The sequence below is a fragment of the Xyrauchen texanus genome, chromosome 46 (genome assembly GCF_025860055.1).
Source record: "Xyrauchen texanus isolate HMW12.3.18 chromosome 46, RBS_HiC_50CHRs, whole genome shotgun sequence".
NCBI classification, from domain to species: Eukaryota; Metazoa; Chordata; class Actinopteri; order Cypriniformes; family Catostomidae; genus Xyrauchen; species Xyrauchen texanus.
Genome location: NC_068321.1, coordinates 24469292 through 24487221, shown reverse-complemented (window position 1 = coordinate 24487221; position 17930 = coordinate 24469292). Strand labels below are relative to the sequence as shown.

The 17930-nt window shown below is 40.5% G+C and overlaps 1 protein-coding gene across 2 annotated transcripts in view; it reads left to right on the top strand.

Annotated features, from left to right (window-relative positions):
- Positions 1–17930, top strand: part of zmp:0000001167 (protein phosphatase 1 regulatory subunit 12A) — a 37894-nt gene that overhangs the window by 5393 nt on the left and 14571 nt on the right. Inside the window, exons 2-9 of one of the 2 annotated variants that reach the window (XM_052119241.1) lie at positions 7310–7440; positions 9030–9148; positions 11683–11839; positions 14691–14835; positions 15631–15705; positions 15894–15976; positions 16318–16484; positions 16575–16675. In XM_052119241.1, the coding sequence (XP_051975201.1) occupies positions 7310–7440; positions 9030–9148; positions 11683–11839; positions 14691–14835; positions 15631–15705; positions 15894–15976; positions 16318–16484; positions 16575–16675 (978 nt within the window). Of the gene's footprint in view, positions 1–7309; positions 7441–9029; positions 9149–11682; positions 11840–14690; positions 14836–15630; positions 15706–15893; positions 15977–16293; positions 16485–16574; positions 16676–17930 lie in introns of both variants that reach the window. The other variant, XM_052119240.1, reaches the window with a different exon arrangement.

The window sequence follows — 17930 nt, the reverse complement described above, 5'->3', positions numbered from 1 at the left end:
TCATACTTAATTGTCATGAAAATAATGTCACAATGCAAAAATCTTTTTAAAAATTTAAATAAGCTTTTAATAATTTTTGGGATGAAATTTAACCCAGTTGTTGTGGGTGTGTAGAAATGGGACAAGACATTGTTTTTACTATTTAAAATCATGGTAACCTTTTCACCTTTTCATTGCAAGTGCATTCACTTAAATAAAAGTAAACTTGGTTTCCGAAATACTGAATGTTTCTTGTAGATTTGTGAGGTACTACAGAGATGCGTTTGTCTTTATGGGGGGGGGAGGGGGGGGGGCTTTAAGTTAATGCTCCTTGTTGCCATGACGCAAGTAAGGTTTTATGAATACTAACAGTTACTCACAGTGATATTAGCCTGGGAACACATAGCCCTCTGTTGTTTTATGTGTGTGTTTTTTCAACTCTGGACAAAATCAGTGTCACATCCTGTCCAAAACACTGTTTTGGCCCTTGCTACACACACACACAGTCCCCTCGGTCACAGATAGAATTACAACGATTGTTTACCTTCTAATCTTCCTAAAGTAAACACAAGTTTCATATACAGATGAACGGGCCAGTACAGAAGATTATGACCAGATCTCCTCTGGCTTTTGTAGAGTTCTTCAGATTCAAACCAAACTATTCACATGATTCATCTACACCAAACAACCTAAAATATTGGTCCGCACCTGTTTAAATCATTATAAATGCTTTTATCCACACTAAGAAAGTCTCTAAATTTGTCATTGTTTGTAAAAAGCGCACTTTTGCTAGGGGATATTGTTTTGGCCTATAATGTATGTTTTATATTGACAACATCACATTATAAACACTAGAAGAGTTTACGTACCATTGAATGAGCTAATGAGCGTATTAATGGATGTCACACTGCTTTCCCTGGTCATATTAATATTTGTGATCGAGTTTGTATTTGTATTCATATTTATGTTCATGTTTGTATTAATATATACAGTTGAAGTCAGAAGTTTACATACACTTGGGTTGAAGTCATTAAAACAAATTTTTTAACCACTCCACAGATTTAATATTAGCAAACTATAAGTCGTTTAGGACGTCTACTTTGTGCATGACTTGAGTAATTTTTCCAACAATTATTTACTGACAGATTGTGTCACTTTTAATTGACTATATCACAATTCCTGTGGGTCAGAAGTTTACATACATTATAAGGCCTAACTTCAAACTCAGTGCCTCTTTGCTTGACATCATGGGAAAATCAAAAGAAATCAGCCAAGACCTGGTCTAGTTCATTCTTGGGAGCAATTTCCAAACACCTGAAGGTACCACGTTCATCTGTACAAACAATAGTACACAAGTATAAACACCAAATGGACCACGCAGCCATCATACCGCTCAGGAAGGAGACTCATTCTGTCTCCTAGAGATGAACATAGTTTGGTGTGAAAAGTGCAACTCAATCCCAGAACAACAGCAAAGGACCTTGTGAAGATGCTGGAGGAAACATGTAGACGAGTATCTAGATCTACAGCAAAACGAGTCCTATATCAACCTGCCTGAAAGGCTGCTCAGTAAGGAAGAAGCTTCTGCTCCAAAACCGCCATAAAATACCCAGACTACAGTTTGCAAGTGCACATGGGGACAAAGATCTTAATTTTTGGAGAAATGTCCTCTGGTCTGATGAAACAAATTTTTAACTGTTTGATCATAATGACCATCATTATGTTTGGAGGAAAAAGGGTGAGGCTTGTAAACCGATGAACATCATCCCAACCATGAAGCATGGGGGTGGCAGCATCATGTGGGGGTGTTTGCTGCAGGAGGGACTGGTGCACTTCACAAAATAGATGGCATCATGAGGAAGGAAAATTATGTAGATATATTGAAGCAACATGCTCAAGACATCAGCCAGGAAGTTAAAGCTCGGTCTCGAATGGGTCTTCCAAATGGACAATGACTCCAAGCATAACTCCAAAGTTGTGTCAAAATGGCTTAAGGACAATAAAGTCAAGGTATTGGAGTGGCCATCACAAAGCCCTGACCTCAATCTGAGGTCAATTTATGGTCAGAACTGAAAAAGCGTGTGTGAGCAAGGAGGCCTACAAACCTGACTCAGTTACACCAGTTCTGTCTGGAGGAATGGGACAACATTCCAGCAACTTATTGTGAGAAGCTTGTGGAAGGATCCCCAAAACATTTGACCCAAGTTAAACAATTTCAAGGCAATGCTCCCAAATACTAACAAACTGTAATTAAACTTCTGACCCACTGGGAATGTGATGAAAGAAATAAAAGCTGAAATTAATCATTCACTCGACTATTATTCTGACATTTCACATGCTTAAAATAAAGTAGTGATCCTAACTGACCTCAGACAGGGAATGTTTTCTACGATTAAATGTCAGGAATTGTGAAAAACTGAGTTTAAATATATTTGGCTAAAGTGTATGTAAACGTCTGACTTCAGCTGTATATCAATATTGCTTAAATACATGATTGTTTGTAGTAATGGTGTTTGTTCATTTTCATGTTTGATGTTTTGTTTGTTCATATCAAATTTAGATTCTTGTTCGTGCATATATAGATGCGTGTTTGTTTATATTCATATTAGTGTTCGTTCATATTCCAATTTGTATTTGTGTTCCTGTTTTTATTCATATTTTGGTTTTTGTATGAAGTCTTATTGTTTGCTTCTATATTATTTATTTAATAAATGGTGTATGTGTGCCTGACTCGTGCAAAAGTTGATTAGTGTGTCTTAAATTGTATATAATTGAAGAGGCGTGTGTGAGTGTGTGTTTGATGCTCTGTTGTTGCTCATCCCAATCATGGTCCTGTTGATCTCTTGTTGCTCGGTAATGGGAATTAAATATAGTTGGTGCTCTTTACGTTATTCTGTCTCTCACTCTCCTCTCTCTCTCTCTCTCTTCTCTCTCCTCTCTCTTCCCCTCCCTCTCTCTCTCCTCTCTCTTCCCTCTCTCTCTCCCTCTCTCTCTCCTCTCTCTTCCCTCTCTCTCTCCTCTCTCTTCCCCTCCCTCTCTCTCTCTCTCTCTTTCCTCTCTCTCTCTCTCTCTCTCTCTCTCTCTCTCTCTCTCTCTCTTCTCTCTCTTTCTTCTCTCTTTCCTCTCTCTTTCCTCTCTCTCTCTCTCTCCTCTCTTCCCCTCCTCTCTCTTCCCCTCCCTCTCTCTCTCCTCTCTCTTTCCTCTCTCTCCTCTCTCTTCCCCTCCCTCTCTCTCTCCTCTCTCTTCCCCTCCCTCTCTCTCTCCTCTCTCTTTCCTCTCTCTCCTCTCTCTTCCCCTCCCTCTCTCTTTCCTCTCTCTCTCTCTCTCTCTCTCTCTCTCTCTCTCTCTCTCTTCCCTCTCTCTCTTCTCTCTCTTTCCTCTCTCTTTCCTCTCTCTCTCTCCTCTCTTCCCCTCTCTCTCTTCCCTCTCTCTCTCCTCTCTCTTCCCCTCCCTCTCTCTCCTCTCTCTTCCCCTCCCTCTCTCCTCTCTCTTCCCCTCCCTCTCTCTCTTCTCTCTCTCTCCCCTCTCTCCTCTCTCTCTCCTCTCCCCCTCTCTCAATTCAATTTCAATTTCAATTTCAAATTTGCTTTATTAGCATGACTGTGTAACACAATGTTGCCAAAGCATCAACATATTATATATAACTAATAAAACAAACAAACAAACAAACAAAACATATATGTATAAATCATGTCACATGTAGCATTGTAAATAGATGGATAAATAAATATACTCACACTGCACAAATAAATACATTGGGTCACTCTAGAGAATTAGCTGTCTCTGGCGTTGTGAATAGCTAGCACATATTTAGCCGCTAGTGCAGCTGTATTATCATCTTCTCCGAGTAAGAAGGACATTTTTTCAGTGTCACTCAGTTTAGAATGATGGGATCAAGGCTTCAAATTTGGGCAGAAACGTTTCTCTTATATTGTTATATTTAGAGCAAAAGAGCAGAAAGTGTTCCTCATCCTCTATGTGCTGTAGATCACAGTGTCTACAGATCCTCTGCTCTCTCTCTGTCCATGTTTGTCTACGTCTTCCTCTCTCTATCTCTAGGTCATGGTCACTTCATCTGTATTTGGAGAGGATTTGTCTTTCTTTAAAATGTTTAATAAATAGATAACTGGCCAATTTAGTGGTTCTATTGAGGGTCGAGTAACATTGGAGTTTATTCTGGATCTCGATGTTCAGCGGGTACAGGCCTAGCTCGGCCCTGCAGGCGGCAGTGGACGTGTTTCTGTGGACCCCTAACATATTTTTGGCAATTTCCAATTGTAATTTTTCTACTGGTGTTTTATCCCAATTTTTAAAATGTAGTACTGGTCCCCAAATTTCACATCCATATAAAATAATTGGTTTTATTATTGAATTATATAATTTGATCCAGGTTTTAATGGGTAATTTTAAGTGTCCGCATTGTGACTTTATAGCATAGAAAGCCCTCCGTGCCTTTTCACTCAGAGTTTTGACAGCCAGACCGAAGCGTCCCGAGGCGCTGATGTCGATACCCAGATAGCTATAGCTCGTGCTGTGCTGCTCTCCAGCGCTGATGCCAGATCATTGATGTAGATGTTGAATAGAGTCGGGCTCAGACTGCAGCCCTGCCTCACTCCACGGCCCTGCTGGAAGAACGCGCTTCTGTGGTCACTGATTTTCACAGCATTTACATTTATGCATTTGGCAGACGCTTTTATCCAAAGTGACTTACAGTGCCCTTATTACAGGGACAATCCCCCCGGAGCAACCTGGAGTTAAGTGCCTTACTCAAGGACACAATGGTGGTAGCTGTGGGGATCGAACCAGCAACCTTCTGCTTAGCAGCCCTGTGCTTTAGCCACTACGCCACCACCACCACCACCACACAGCACTTTTGCTGTTGCTGTACAGAGATTTTATAATATCAAATGTTTTTCCGCCAATGCTAATTTGTAGGATTTTGTATAGTAGACCATCATGCCAAATTGAGTCGAATGCTTTTTTAAAGTCTACAAAACATGCAAATATTTTTCTTTGTTTGTCCTTGATGTTTTTGTTGATGAGAGTGTGAAGGGAATAGATGTGGTTGGATGTGCGGTGTTTTGGTAAAAAGCCAATTTGTGCTTTATTTAAAATGTTGTGTGATGAAATGTGTGAGACGATGCGTCTGTTTATGATGCTGCAGAACAGTTTTCCTAAAGCACTGCCCACACTGATGCCGCGATAACTATTGGGGTCGAATCGATCACCTTTCTTGAATATGGGTGTGATGAGTCCCTCAGACCAGCTCTCAGGGACGCTTCGGACCACAACACCAAATTAAATAATTTGGCTAAAGTTTGAATCATGCTGGGACTGCTGAGTTTAAGCATTTCGTTACTAATGTGATCTTGTCCACATGCTTTCTTTAATTTAAGATTTTTTTATATGTTCTAATATTTCAGATATTGTTATATATTTATCTAATGGATTTTGATAATTTTTAATTGTTTTCTCCAAGTCTTCTAATGTTTTCTTTATTTTGCTCTGAGGTTGGTTAAGGTCAGCTGGTGCAATTTTTCGATACAAATTTTCAAAGTAAGATTTCCAAATTGTGCCATTCTGGAGTGACATCTCTAATTTGGGTTTTTCTAGTTTTTTTATAAAGGTTCCAGAAAGTATTTTGATCTACTGAATCATCAATTTCAACGATTTTGGCTTTAAAATATTTTTCTCTTTTGTACCTCAAAATTCTTTTGTAATTTTGCAGACAGTCTGAATAAGAGAGCCGTAATGTCTGGCTGGATGGATCTTTGTGCTTTTTGTTAGAGCTTCTCCTCAGTTCTTTTCTGAGACCGGCACATTCATCATCGAACCAGACATCCTTTCTCATTCTCTGTTGATGCGTTTTATGTTTGCTTTGCGGTTTAATGTTAATATGTAATTTACGTTTTTTGTTGCTAAATTTATTCCATTAATATCTAAAGTGAAATCAATGGACATAAATTCATCCAGCATTTTTGATATAGTAGGACTGTTCATATTTTCTTTGAATTGATCCGAGTTGGATTGATTCCATTTAAGTTTAGGTTTCAGAGGAAACAGTTTTTCAGATTCAAGTGGAGAGGTTTTAGTTATTTCATACGGGGGTTTCAAATAAAGCACAGTTTGTGCTCTCTCTTTCTTCTCTCTCTCACTCTTCTCTCTCTCTCTCTCTTTCTAGTGAGGGCATGGAAAACATTCTTCATGCAGTACAAGCTGCTGTTGTCCAATGCAAAGGCCAGACGTACTTGAGTCACACACACACACACACACACACAATGGGGGGTGGTCATGAACAGTGTGGGTTTCTCTTTTCCCTAAACACTCACAGAGAGCCAAGAGTGAGCGCTGTGTATGTGTAGTTTTCTATAGGCAGTGCAGGTCCTCTGGGAACTGCTTCGGTTGTTGTTTTCCCCAACTCTGCTTCATATTGTGGCTAAAAATTGCCCTTAACTGTGGTAAAATCACTAACGCATGGCCTGTCTTGGTTTAACATGTAGTAAAGTATCAAATGTCAAAATTCAAGATTGAGGATGTGGGTGTCAATAGGGTGACAGCATCAAACTTTTAAATAAATTCTTCCTATCTGTCCGAATGAACTGATTCGTTAAAATGAATCGAAATTGACAGAGACATTTTATTATTGACCCAGTTTGCACAATATTTTATGATGTAAAAATAACAATCCTACACTGTAACGAAAATAGCTGAGCGTCTGTGTAAGACTACTGGTAAATGTACTTTGCTGCAACACTACTTTTAGTTACTAGTTTAGTTACTTTTCATCTGTATAGGAACATTTCCATCATGTAAACAGTTTGCTGATAAATTATGGTTTTGCTCTGGGTTATTCGCAGTGTTGTCTCACTGAAACTCTGGGGACATGATGACATGGATTTCCCATGATGCATTGTGTTGTTGTCATCAGAGAAGTTATGATTACTGTCAATTGAGTTACAGTGTATGCTCAGCTGATAGGGGTGATGCCACATTGTGTTAATATATGTTTGTATCTCAAAAAATCTCAAAAATCGATTTGTATATTAGTTTTGTTTTTACCGACAGTTATTGGTTAACACTGAAAGCCAGTAACTTCAGGGCCTATTTTTACCCATTGAAACAGTACATTAATTTCTATGCTGTTTTCTATTTTCTACTGTATGTTATAATGTTTTGATGCATGAGTCAATCAGATCAGCGCTTTAGTGTGAACAGTTGTTCAAAATAGTAAAAACAGTAAAAATGTGTTTATAATAAATCAGCCATCATATCAGTCGTCTGTCAGAAGAAATATTGCTCATATTTACTCAGTCTTTTTCTCTCTCCGTAGGCGTGTATTGATGAAAATGCAGAAATGGTTCAGTTTCTGATGGAGAGCGGCAGTGACGTGAACAGAGGAGACAATGAAGGCTGGACGCCCCTTCATGCGTCTGCGTCCTGCGGTTTCATCCAGATCGCAAAGTCAGTGTGTTTGTGTGTTTGTTTGTGGAGAGATGATAGCTCACCCAAAAATGTACAAATTCTGTCATTATGTACACACCCTCATGACTTTCTTTCTTCTATGGAACACAAAAGAAGATGTTTTACAGGATGTTGATGTTAGGGCTGGGTAAATATACAGATTTTCCGATGAATCACAATCTTCATTTGAATGGTCTCAATATCGAATCTTAAATCCCAAGATCGATCTTTCACTATGTGGCGATTGGTCGTTTCATGACTATCCGATCTTATAACGAATCTATTGGCCTGCAATCCGATATTTGATGATGCTTCAAAGTCTTCGGCGATGTGATTCCGCTTTGATTCGATTCAGGGCCCTGAGATCGATATTCCGATATTATGTGGCTATTTTACACAATCAGTTTAACATTTTTTGCCCTCAAATGCAACCAAAATATAATTTGAATATTTTATTGAGCTCTCTGAAGAGTGCAAATGTAGTATCCACAACAACATTAATTACACAGATAAATAATGTACAAAATTAACGTCCCACTAAGTGATCATCAATCGTTTGATTAAAGCTCATTTTCAGTTTTATCCAAAACTGTTGTCGGGACGTTTCACCTGATGGTTGAACTGCCCCATGGTATATTTAAATGGCAAATTCTCATGTAAAATAGAAATGGGTTGCATGCCGAATGATATCGACGCAAGCCCGAATGAATCGTGCATGTGTGCGACTCTGCGTTTGTCACAAGAGCTCGCATTTTATGGAGCGCCCAGTTGATGCGCTCGCACTGATCCTGTCAATGTAGCTGGCATTTCACGGGAAGCAGAGCACAGTTTGGCTTCAAAGACCCGGCGTACATCCGTGTCCCACATGAAAAGCATATTTAGCACTCATAAAGTCAAATTAATGTAATACGGTTGCTTCATCACCTGATGGAAATGCTTATGGATGTTGCTGACATGAGAGTATTTAAATAAAGGCACATAAGAACATTTATAAAATCGAATTTGTGAATTGTACCTAGACGGTTCCTTTTATAATCAAGAGCCTTAGCTGTGAGATAATTTCTTTTATATGTAAGCAAAATAGACATTGTATAGAAATGTACTCCTATGAATCGAATCGAGATCGGAATCGAAATAGAACGCTTGCGAATCCGAAACGAATTGGGAAATCTGTATCAAAACCCAGCCTTAGATGATGCAGCTCTTTTCCTTTTAAAGAAAGCATGTAGTGACCAGGGACTGTCAAACTCCCAAAAAGCCCCATTAAAGTAGTCCATATGCCTTGTGCACAATATTCCAAGTTTTCTGAAGCCATTTGATAGCTTTGTGTGAGTAACATACGCAAATTTTAGCTTTGCCGATATTCACCTCTGCCATAACTCTTGAATCTTATTTGCTTTTGTGTATATTTAAAATTGACATGAGTTGTTTGGACTGCTTTCATGGTCCTTGTTTGCCCTGAGCGCCTTTTGTGTTCCATGGAAGAAAGGAAGTCAGACAGGTTTGGAATGATATGAGGGTGAGTAAATGTTGACAGATTTGGCATTTTTGGGTGAACTATCACTTTAAAAGTTGCATCCCTGTTGCAGGTACTTGATAGATCATGGCGCACATGTTGGAGCGGTGAACAGCGAGGGTGAACTTCCTTTGGACGTCGCCACGGAGGATGCCATGGAGAGATTGCTGAAAGCAGAGATTAAAAAACAGGGTGAGAGATGGAAAAAACTAGAAAGAAGAATAAGGGTTGAAAAGAGAGTCATTAAAAAGATACTGAAAGACAGGATTTACATTTTGCGTAATGAAAATCAAGCCTATATTTAGGATCGATTTCTTTAGAAAAATGTTTCTTTCATTTTTTCCCACTTTTTACCCAATTTGGAACGCCCAACTCCCAGTGCGCTGTTTTTAAGTCCTCGTGGTGGCGTAGTTACTCGCCTCAATCCGGGTGGCGGAGGACGAATCCCAGTTGCCTCCACATCTGAGACCGTCAACCTGCACATTTTATCACGTGGCTTGTTGAACGCGTTGCCACGGAGACATAGCACGTGTGGAGGCTTCACGCCATCCACCGCGCCATCCACGCACAACTTGCTACCCGCCTCACCGAGAGTGAGAACAACATTATAGCAACTACAAGAAGGTTACCCCATGTGACTCTAGCCTCCCTAGCAACCGCGACCAATTTGGTTGCTTAGGAGACCTGGCTGTGGTCACTCAGCATGCCATGGATTAGAACTAGTGAACTAAGCAAACTCCAGGGGTGGTAGCCAGCGTCTTTACCACTGAGCTACCCAGGCCATACCGGGCATTTTCCCTGTGGGCCGACGCCCGATCAGAGGCAGGCTTCCCATCAGGAGAACCGAGCAGGCCGGTGGGACGGCCGTGAAACGGGCCGAATAAGCTAAAATGAGCCACCGCGTTATGCAGAACGGACCATAAAATGATGCTGCGATAAGCAGAAAAGGACAGCAACCCCAAACCCCCCCCGTCCGATTTCTCTACCCAGTCCAGCCCTGTTGAGAATGAGTTTATTTGTGCACTACAGGAAGGAAAATGTGCTTCGCTGTAGAAACATCTTGAAAAATATCTTAATTGTCCTAAAAATAGGCTTTGTTTTATTTGTGCAAATCAATTTCTTTTTTATTTAAATTTTGAAGCCATGACCTGGATTTCATTTGTGAGATTCACCCAGACTCTGAAATTCCCATTCAAGCATATCAGGAGTCCAATTACCCGTCTTAAACACTCCATCTGTCTGATCTCCACCTGCTGAGCGTCTGATCCCATTACTACTATATAGTCAAGGGTGTAGATTAAACTAAATACACCCTCACAAAAGCACATTGCAGATATGTGTTTGATTTAACAACACATGCAGAGTAACAACACATGAGTTTCCCACAACAAAGACTTCATTAAAACAGTCAAGCTTCCTGTGGATTTTATAAACTTCCTCCAGCAGCTGGTTAGATGTGTTGGCTGTGATTAATAGAGACCTTTCTTGATGTTGCTTTTTCTTTTTCTCAGTGTTACTCTGCTTTAGGAAGAATACTTCTACCTGACTATGAGCATAAAGTCCGGTTCACATGGAAGCTTTTTCTGGATAAGTCCCGCCCACTTAGACAAGAAGAGCCCTGATTGACATGTAAAGTGACCAACCATTTTACATGTTTTAGTGGAGCACCAAGCGATAAAAGCTAGAAAGTTTCTGTCCTACCTGGCCACGGCAAGCAATAGGACATTTTGTCGATTGCTTGCCTTCTATTTTTGCATGCTCACACCGTGTAGCCCCACCCAATGTGAAATCTTATTGCAACACATGGTTGTATAATAAACATCAATTATGTTCTGATTGGTGGCAATTTGTGTCCCATTGTACAGCTTTGCGTTCATTGCGGATGTGGACAGACAAATTGCTTGGAAAATTGTCAAGTCATGCCTGGATAAGGCCAAAGTATACATTGGTTTTGCATGTACCACTACGTCATCTGCACAGTACGCGCGTAGCCCAGTTTTTTAGACACGCGGACAGTCCGCGTCTTTGCAAGTCATATGCACTTGTGCCTGTTGGTTTTTTTTTTAATCCCCTTTTTTTATCCCTAATTTGGAATTCCCACTACTTACTAGGTCCTCGTGGTGGTGCGGTTGCTCACCTCAATCCGGGTGGTGGATGACAAGTCTTATTTGCTTTCGCTTCGGAGACGTCAATCCGCCCATCTTGTCACATGACTCGTTATGCATGACACTGCGGAGACTCTCAGCATGTGGAGGCTCATGCTACTCTCCGCGATCCACGCACAGCTTACCACGCGCCCCATTGAGAGCAAGAACCACTAATCACGACCACGAGGAGGTTACCCCATGTGACTCTATCCTTCCTAGCAACCGGCCAATTTGTTTGCTTAGGAGACCTGACTGGAGTCACTCAACACACCCTGGATTTGAACAAGCGACTCCAGGGGTGATAGTCAACATCAATACAGTATAAGCTGTTTTGCCCATACAGCTGGAGTTTTGCCTACTGCCCCCTGCTGAAAACAGGTGGTACTTCAAGGTTGACTTGCTCAATTCGGATAAAGTCAACTAATCAGATTAGAGCTCGCAGTTTTGAGAAACTGCATCCATTTTTATGTTCAGTATGCATTCGTGAATGTCCTGTGGGTTCGTGAATGTCCTGTGGGTGTGCTGTCTGATGCTGAGAATGCATTTAAACCATTGTTTTTGTTTTTACTGAATGTTTAGGTATTGACGTGGAACATGCAAGGAGAGAAGAGGAGAGAGTGATGTTACATGACGCAATGTCTGTGCTAGAAGGAGGAGGCTCTCTGCTCCCGCATCAAAACACTCGGGCCACAGCGCTGCATGTTGCTGCTGCTAAAGGATACATTGAGGTGTTAAAGTAAGTTTACAGGACACTACTGAGGAATTAGTGCACTGCAACCCGAAAACTGAATACTTGGGCCTAATGTTTATACAAAATGAAGTCTTGATTGTGTTCATCAAAATCAACTATTCATCTCTGTTACCAAAGTTATTGTAATAAAAAATAAACAACAGAATATTTTTCCTTCAATATATGGGAACAATTAGTTTATGAATAACTACAAACCAACATTTCGACAAAAATTAAATAGACGGGTAGCTTAATTTAGGCTAAGGTCCTGTCCACACTAATCTGTTTAAATTTGAAAACGTTGTTTTCAGTTTTCTTATGTCGTCCTTTTCAAAAGTCCCCACGCGTCCGGCACGCGACATCAACCCGCTAGTTTTAAAGTTAGCTACAGCGATAGCAGTATTTCTTCACGTGACTTTCGAATTGTAAAAAGAAATGGCTGTGTGCAAAACTACGCCATGGTCAATAAACGAGGTGCAGACGGTCCACTCGTTAGCGATGAATGAAACAAAAAAGTATTTCAGGAAGTGTCTTCGCTATCGACCGCACACGGCTACCACCAGACCTACCAACAGTGAAGGGAAAAGTAAAAACAAACTTAAGCGACTACAGAACCATCAAAGAAAAGTAGAAGTGGTTCAGCCAAATGAACGCTATCTAGACTGGCGAGCAATGGGAGGGAGAGCGCCCTGGACTCTGCCACGATGGAGGATGGTATGTTTTGTTACGTTAACTCTATATTCTGCTTGAAAGCTTCACTTTATTTAGTTGACCAGCTACTGGAAAGCTTCTAAAACAACCAGACCCATTTAACTGTTACACGTGTGTAAAATCACCATGTAACAACTGCTTCATGCAATGAGCTAGTAGCTAACAGCTACTTTTTAAGATGATGTCACAGCAGTAGAAGCGGTGCGACTATGACGATCAGCCTATAATCCCGCCCACGTTGAGGCGGCACTGCAGTGGAAAAGCAAGCTCAGAAAAGTAAAGCGAGTCGAGTCAAACAGTAACGTGCAGTGGAAAAGTGTCATACTGTGGTGGAAAACGATGTTTCAGTGTGTAAATGAGAGGAGTAAATGCAACATCAGTACATTTTCAAATAAAAACGAAATGGTGTAGCTGTTGATATCACTGAAATAAGTGTTGTGAGATAACTCACCGGTCTCTGTGACAGCTCTAGACTCTGTAAACAGCAAACAAAAATGTGTCCGCGGACAATGATGCTTTCGACCTGTCAATCATTTTGCGCGTTCTCATTGTATTGTAGTTGCAGCGAATTATTGAGGCTTAATGCCATTTTTATGCCATGCTGTTCATAATAGTTGTCAGTTGAGGGCGCTGTTTTGCTGCTGTTGTTTTTGAAAACCGTTTCTGTATGATTTCAAAGTTTAATAAAGCTCATTTGGTATCTTTGGAGTGCAGAGTTTTGGAAATTGGGGGCGTGGCTAATCCAATGGCTATTTCAATGTTTATTAATAGGGAGAAAAAAAATCTATAAAAGGTTTTAAACTGTATTTAGATGTCCCATTTTGGTAACGGTGTTGAAAATAATTGCATATTTAATAGAGGTACATCTAAATATAAAATGACCCATATCAAATTTTTTGTTTGACCTTCTAAGTTACTGATCATTCGTCAGATTAAAAAAGAAAAAATTACTTATTTTAATAGTTTCATGCCCTAATTTGTACCCTGTTATGAAAAGATCAACCTAATGATTTGATTCAGAGCTTCAAAAAACAATTACACAACGATTCTCAAAGCATCGACAGGGCTCAATAATTGCGACAATAATTTAAAATCTAGTCACCATTGCTGATCAGTTCATTTGCGGTTGCGTCAGATGTCATCTTGTGAGTTATTGCTCTTTAACCTTTGTGTTGAGATGAGCTCACTGCATGCAACAAACACATAGAGAGCCATGATGTATGATTCACGAACAAATGACTCTTTTGAACCGGGTCTTTTTAATGAATCACCAGAAAGACTCACAAAACGGATTTGAACTCAGTAGCTCAGTTTGAGCTTGACATTTTTTTTTTACCGAATCATACAGGGAGGGTGTGTTCCATTCCGAAGGGCTCATCCCTATGCCCAAATCCCGTCAGAGGGTTTACCCTCCAGAGTGAGAGCTTCGGAGGGTTGAAGGACAGGGGTGGAGCCAGGAGCTTTTCAAAGGGGTGGCCAGGCAGGGGCAAGCGATCAGTCTGTGGTGGCACAGAAAAGTTCAGGCAGCATATAACTGTTCCATTAAAATATCACAAGCGTTAACCAGTTTAAAACAAGAAGCCAGGGGTTTAAAATCATTTAAAAAGTTCATTTTAATAATTAAAAGCTTTTGTAGACTATGGAGATGAAGGGATGTCCCATGTTTTGTTTTGTTTATAGAAACAGATTGCAGTTGCAGCTGGTTTAATTGACACTAAATTGCACTTGGCAAACCTCCAGATATTTGACGTCCGGTTTTGATGCTCTGGTTCCAGTCTGCATGGCAGCGAAGTGTTCATCTGTTGACCCCCACAGAACGCAAGTTTAGAAGGGTCCTTCGAAGCAGCTATTTATGGAACGACCCTTCAACATGGCGGCCACAATCGTTCCCCCTTCGAAGTGCCCTTCGGAGGTGGATTTATCCTGTTTGGAACGCAGGGACAATCAGCCATCAATGAGTTCACAACTTGGAGCACAGACATTTTAAAATAGGAGTCCTGGTGCATTTCGGGATTGTTTACATGTTAAAGTCCCATGTTATGTACCAAATCTTTTCTGGTAATTCTTGGTGTTTTGGTGGCACACTAAACTGCACATCTGCTCTTCCTACAAAACATGAAAATCTTTAAATGAGTCTGTGTTTTAGGGTGCTGTTAAAGTGTCCGTTAGACGTGGACAGTCGGGACAGTGATGGCTGGACGCCTCTCCATGCTGCGGCTCACTGGGGTCAGGATGAGGCCTGCGGTCTTCTCGCTGAGCACATGTGCGACATGAGCGCTGTCAATAATGTGGTGAGGTGGCGGAGACACACACACACGTCTTACACAATTGATTTTATATTGAAGTGGTTATTAAATGATAATGTACAGTGAGCACCAATAGTACATTAATACCAAATAAACACAGATCAGGGGTCTAGAATAACACTGAAGGGGTTTATTTTACGATAATGACCTGTGGACGGTATATTGTCCCATTTATTACACAACAACTTACCAAATAAACAAATAAATGGACATGAAGCCTGAGTGTGGTTTGTTCTCTATGTAGTTGCATGTTGTCTATACAGCTGGAGATTCACTTACTGCCCCCTGCTGAAAACAGGTGGTACTACAAGCTTGAATTGATCCAATGGGAGGAATATTCCCACATTACATAATGTTTTGCGTACATTTATTTCATGCATTATTTTTATACCATTAATTGCACTGAAATTAATGCATTAAATCAACAGCCCTTTATATAATATATTAACAAAACAAAAACCGTATGATTGAAGACACATGCTAATTCCTTTTTAGTATACATCAGAAAACAATTCCAATGATAAGATATATTGTCCATTATCCTAACTAGGCGATTTAGAATCCTGCCACAAGTAATATAAAGTGATATTTATACATTTATGCATTTGATATTGAACGGCTTCTAATATGGCTCATCCAATCAGAATTTAGAGTCGCAACTATTCATTTTATAATGTGCAGTTTAGCTGTCATTACGCCAATTGGCCCAAATTGACCAATCAGAATCAAGTATTCTGGAAGCTGTAGTATTTTAAAGCACTGTGTGTTTGTGTCTCTTAGGGCCAAACTCCACTCGATGTTGCCGATGAGAACATTGTTGATAACTTGGAGGAACTGCAGAAGAAGCAGAATGCTGTAAGTTTGTGTTTATATGTCCACTATCTTATCACCTTGGTGGTTTACATTCAAAGGCCGCTTTCACAAGCAAAATGAGCTGTTATCTTTGCTGCAAGACTAGCCAAAAGACAACACTGTATGTTTTGTACAGGGGTATTGCTCTATTAGTGATGATTGAATTAGTAAGAGCTGTTTTCATTGTTTAGATGCGTTCAGAGAAACAGAAGATCCAGACCCCCGTCATTGACACCAGCCCACCTGTTTCAATGGCACCAGCTCGCCCTCGCAGGTAATGTCATATACAGCATCCAAGCAGCTGTTTGCATGTGAGCACATCAATTCCTGTGTGATGAAATGCAAAATGATTCTCACAAACACAAAATTCATAGCGTATAAGTGCCTCGCGCAGAAGCATCACGTTCTTTAGATGCCGTGATAAGTTAAATGAACTTCACCTTTTAAAAACTCATCTTGAGACACTTGCATTCTGTTCTGTTTGACTATTCTGGCTGCTCACTGATTATTTTGTCTCTGCTGTGTTGCTCTCACTGATTGGCTGATTTGCATGTCACTTGTGTTTTTCCCAACTGGCACCATCCCCTACAGGACATCCATTTCTCGTATGAGCAGCAGAGAGAAGATCACCCTGCATGAGAGAGAGAAACATGCCCCGCCCACACTCCAGACTCCTCCCACCGAAGAGGAAGAGGAAGAGTCGCGTGCAACAGTCCCACCCAAAGCCTCCAGCAGCTCCAGTTCAGAGGAAGAGAGTGAATCAGAGAGTGACGCTGAGTCAGGTGACCAAAGATAAGAAGCCACGCCCATTTGTATTCTGGAAGTTGAAAATAATATTGGCTGACTTTGGATGTCTGTGTCTGTCTTTTCAGAAAAAGCTAAAACCCGGGAAATGATCAACAACTTGAACAACAAACGCAACAATGCTGCTCCTGTAGCAACCACTTTGGTGACCAATACTGCCGGAAATCAGGTAAACAATATGTACAGAGAACTTAAAGCAACAAAATTGGCTTAATTTCAGTTTTGGACTAGCTCTAGGCCATTTGTCCAATTCAAACTAAATTATCTAGATACAAAAAGCTATGCAAGGAATTTGAATTCGTCAAACTTTTGCAGATATGGGGCGGCTGTGGCTCAGGTGGTAGAGCGGGTCGGCCACTAATCGCAGGATTGGTGGTTCGAATCCCAGCCCACACGACTCCACATGTCGAAGTGTCCTTGGGCAAGACACCAAACCCCAAGTTGCTCCCAATGGCAGGCTAGTGCCTTGCATGGCAGCTCTACCGCCATTGGTGTGTGAATGTGTGTATGAATGGGTGAATGTGTCACAGTGTAAAGTGTGTTACTAATACCGTTTTTAATACCGTTAAGGTTAAAAAGGCACTATATAAGTGCAGACCATAAGTGCAGACCATAGAAGCCAGTGAAGTGTTTTAGTACAGTCCATGTCAACTTATTGATGTTTATCTTGAATGCAGTGTCCAAACATTACAAAACTTGGTACACATGGATGCCAGGATAATCGGAGTATGCACACCAAATTTTTTAAAATTCCACCCATAGGGGGCACTATAAGTAAACAATCTTCAATTCTACTGCCATTCGGTTGTGACTGTTTTGGCTTTTTCTTTAGTACAAGCGCTGACATATCCTCAAATATAAATCGATCAGACAAAAAATAGTTGCCACAGTTGTAAATAATTTCAGCATTTTCACCTAAAAATGTTCTCAACTTTATTGAAACCCTACTTTAAAGCCTACTCATTGGATGTTGGTCAAACAAATTTCAGCATGTGTCTTTGAGAGATACGTCTTGCAAAAAGTTATTAAAGAGCCTATTATGGTTTTTCAAGTATTACCTTTCATGTAGTGTGTTATATAGCTGTTTGTGAATGTAAAAAAGTCTACAAAGTTTCAAAAATCAAAGTGAACGACTCCCAAAAGAAAGAACCGATTCTGTACACCTGAAACGAGTCGTTAGTAATGCCAGACTTACTTCCTGTACTAACTTATGTAATTTGGCAACAAAAAAACCCACCTATGATCTTCATTGGCTGCTCGCAAACAGCTTTGACCCGCCTTCAAACACTACACTAAGCGGTAGACCAATCACAACAGACTGGGACATCTGACCAATCAGAGCAGAGTATGCTCTCTGAAAGGAGGAGTTTAGAATGAACGCTTTAGAACAGATTATTGAACGAGTCGTTTTTGACTCTGGAGAA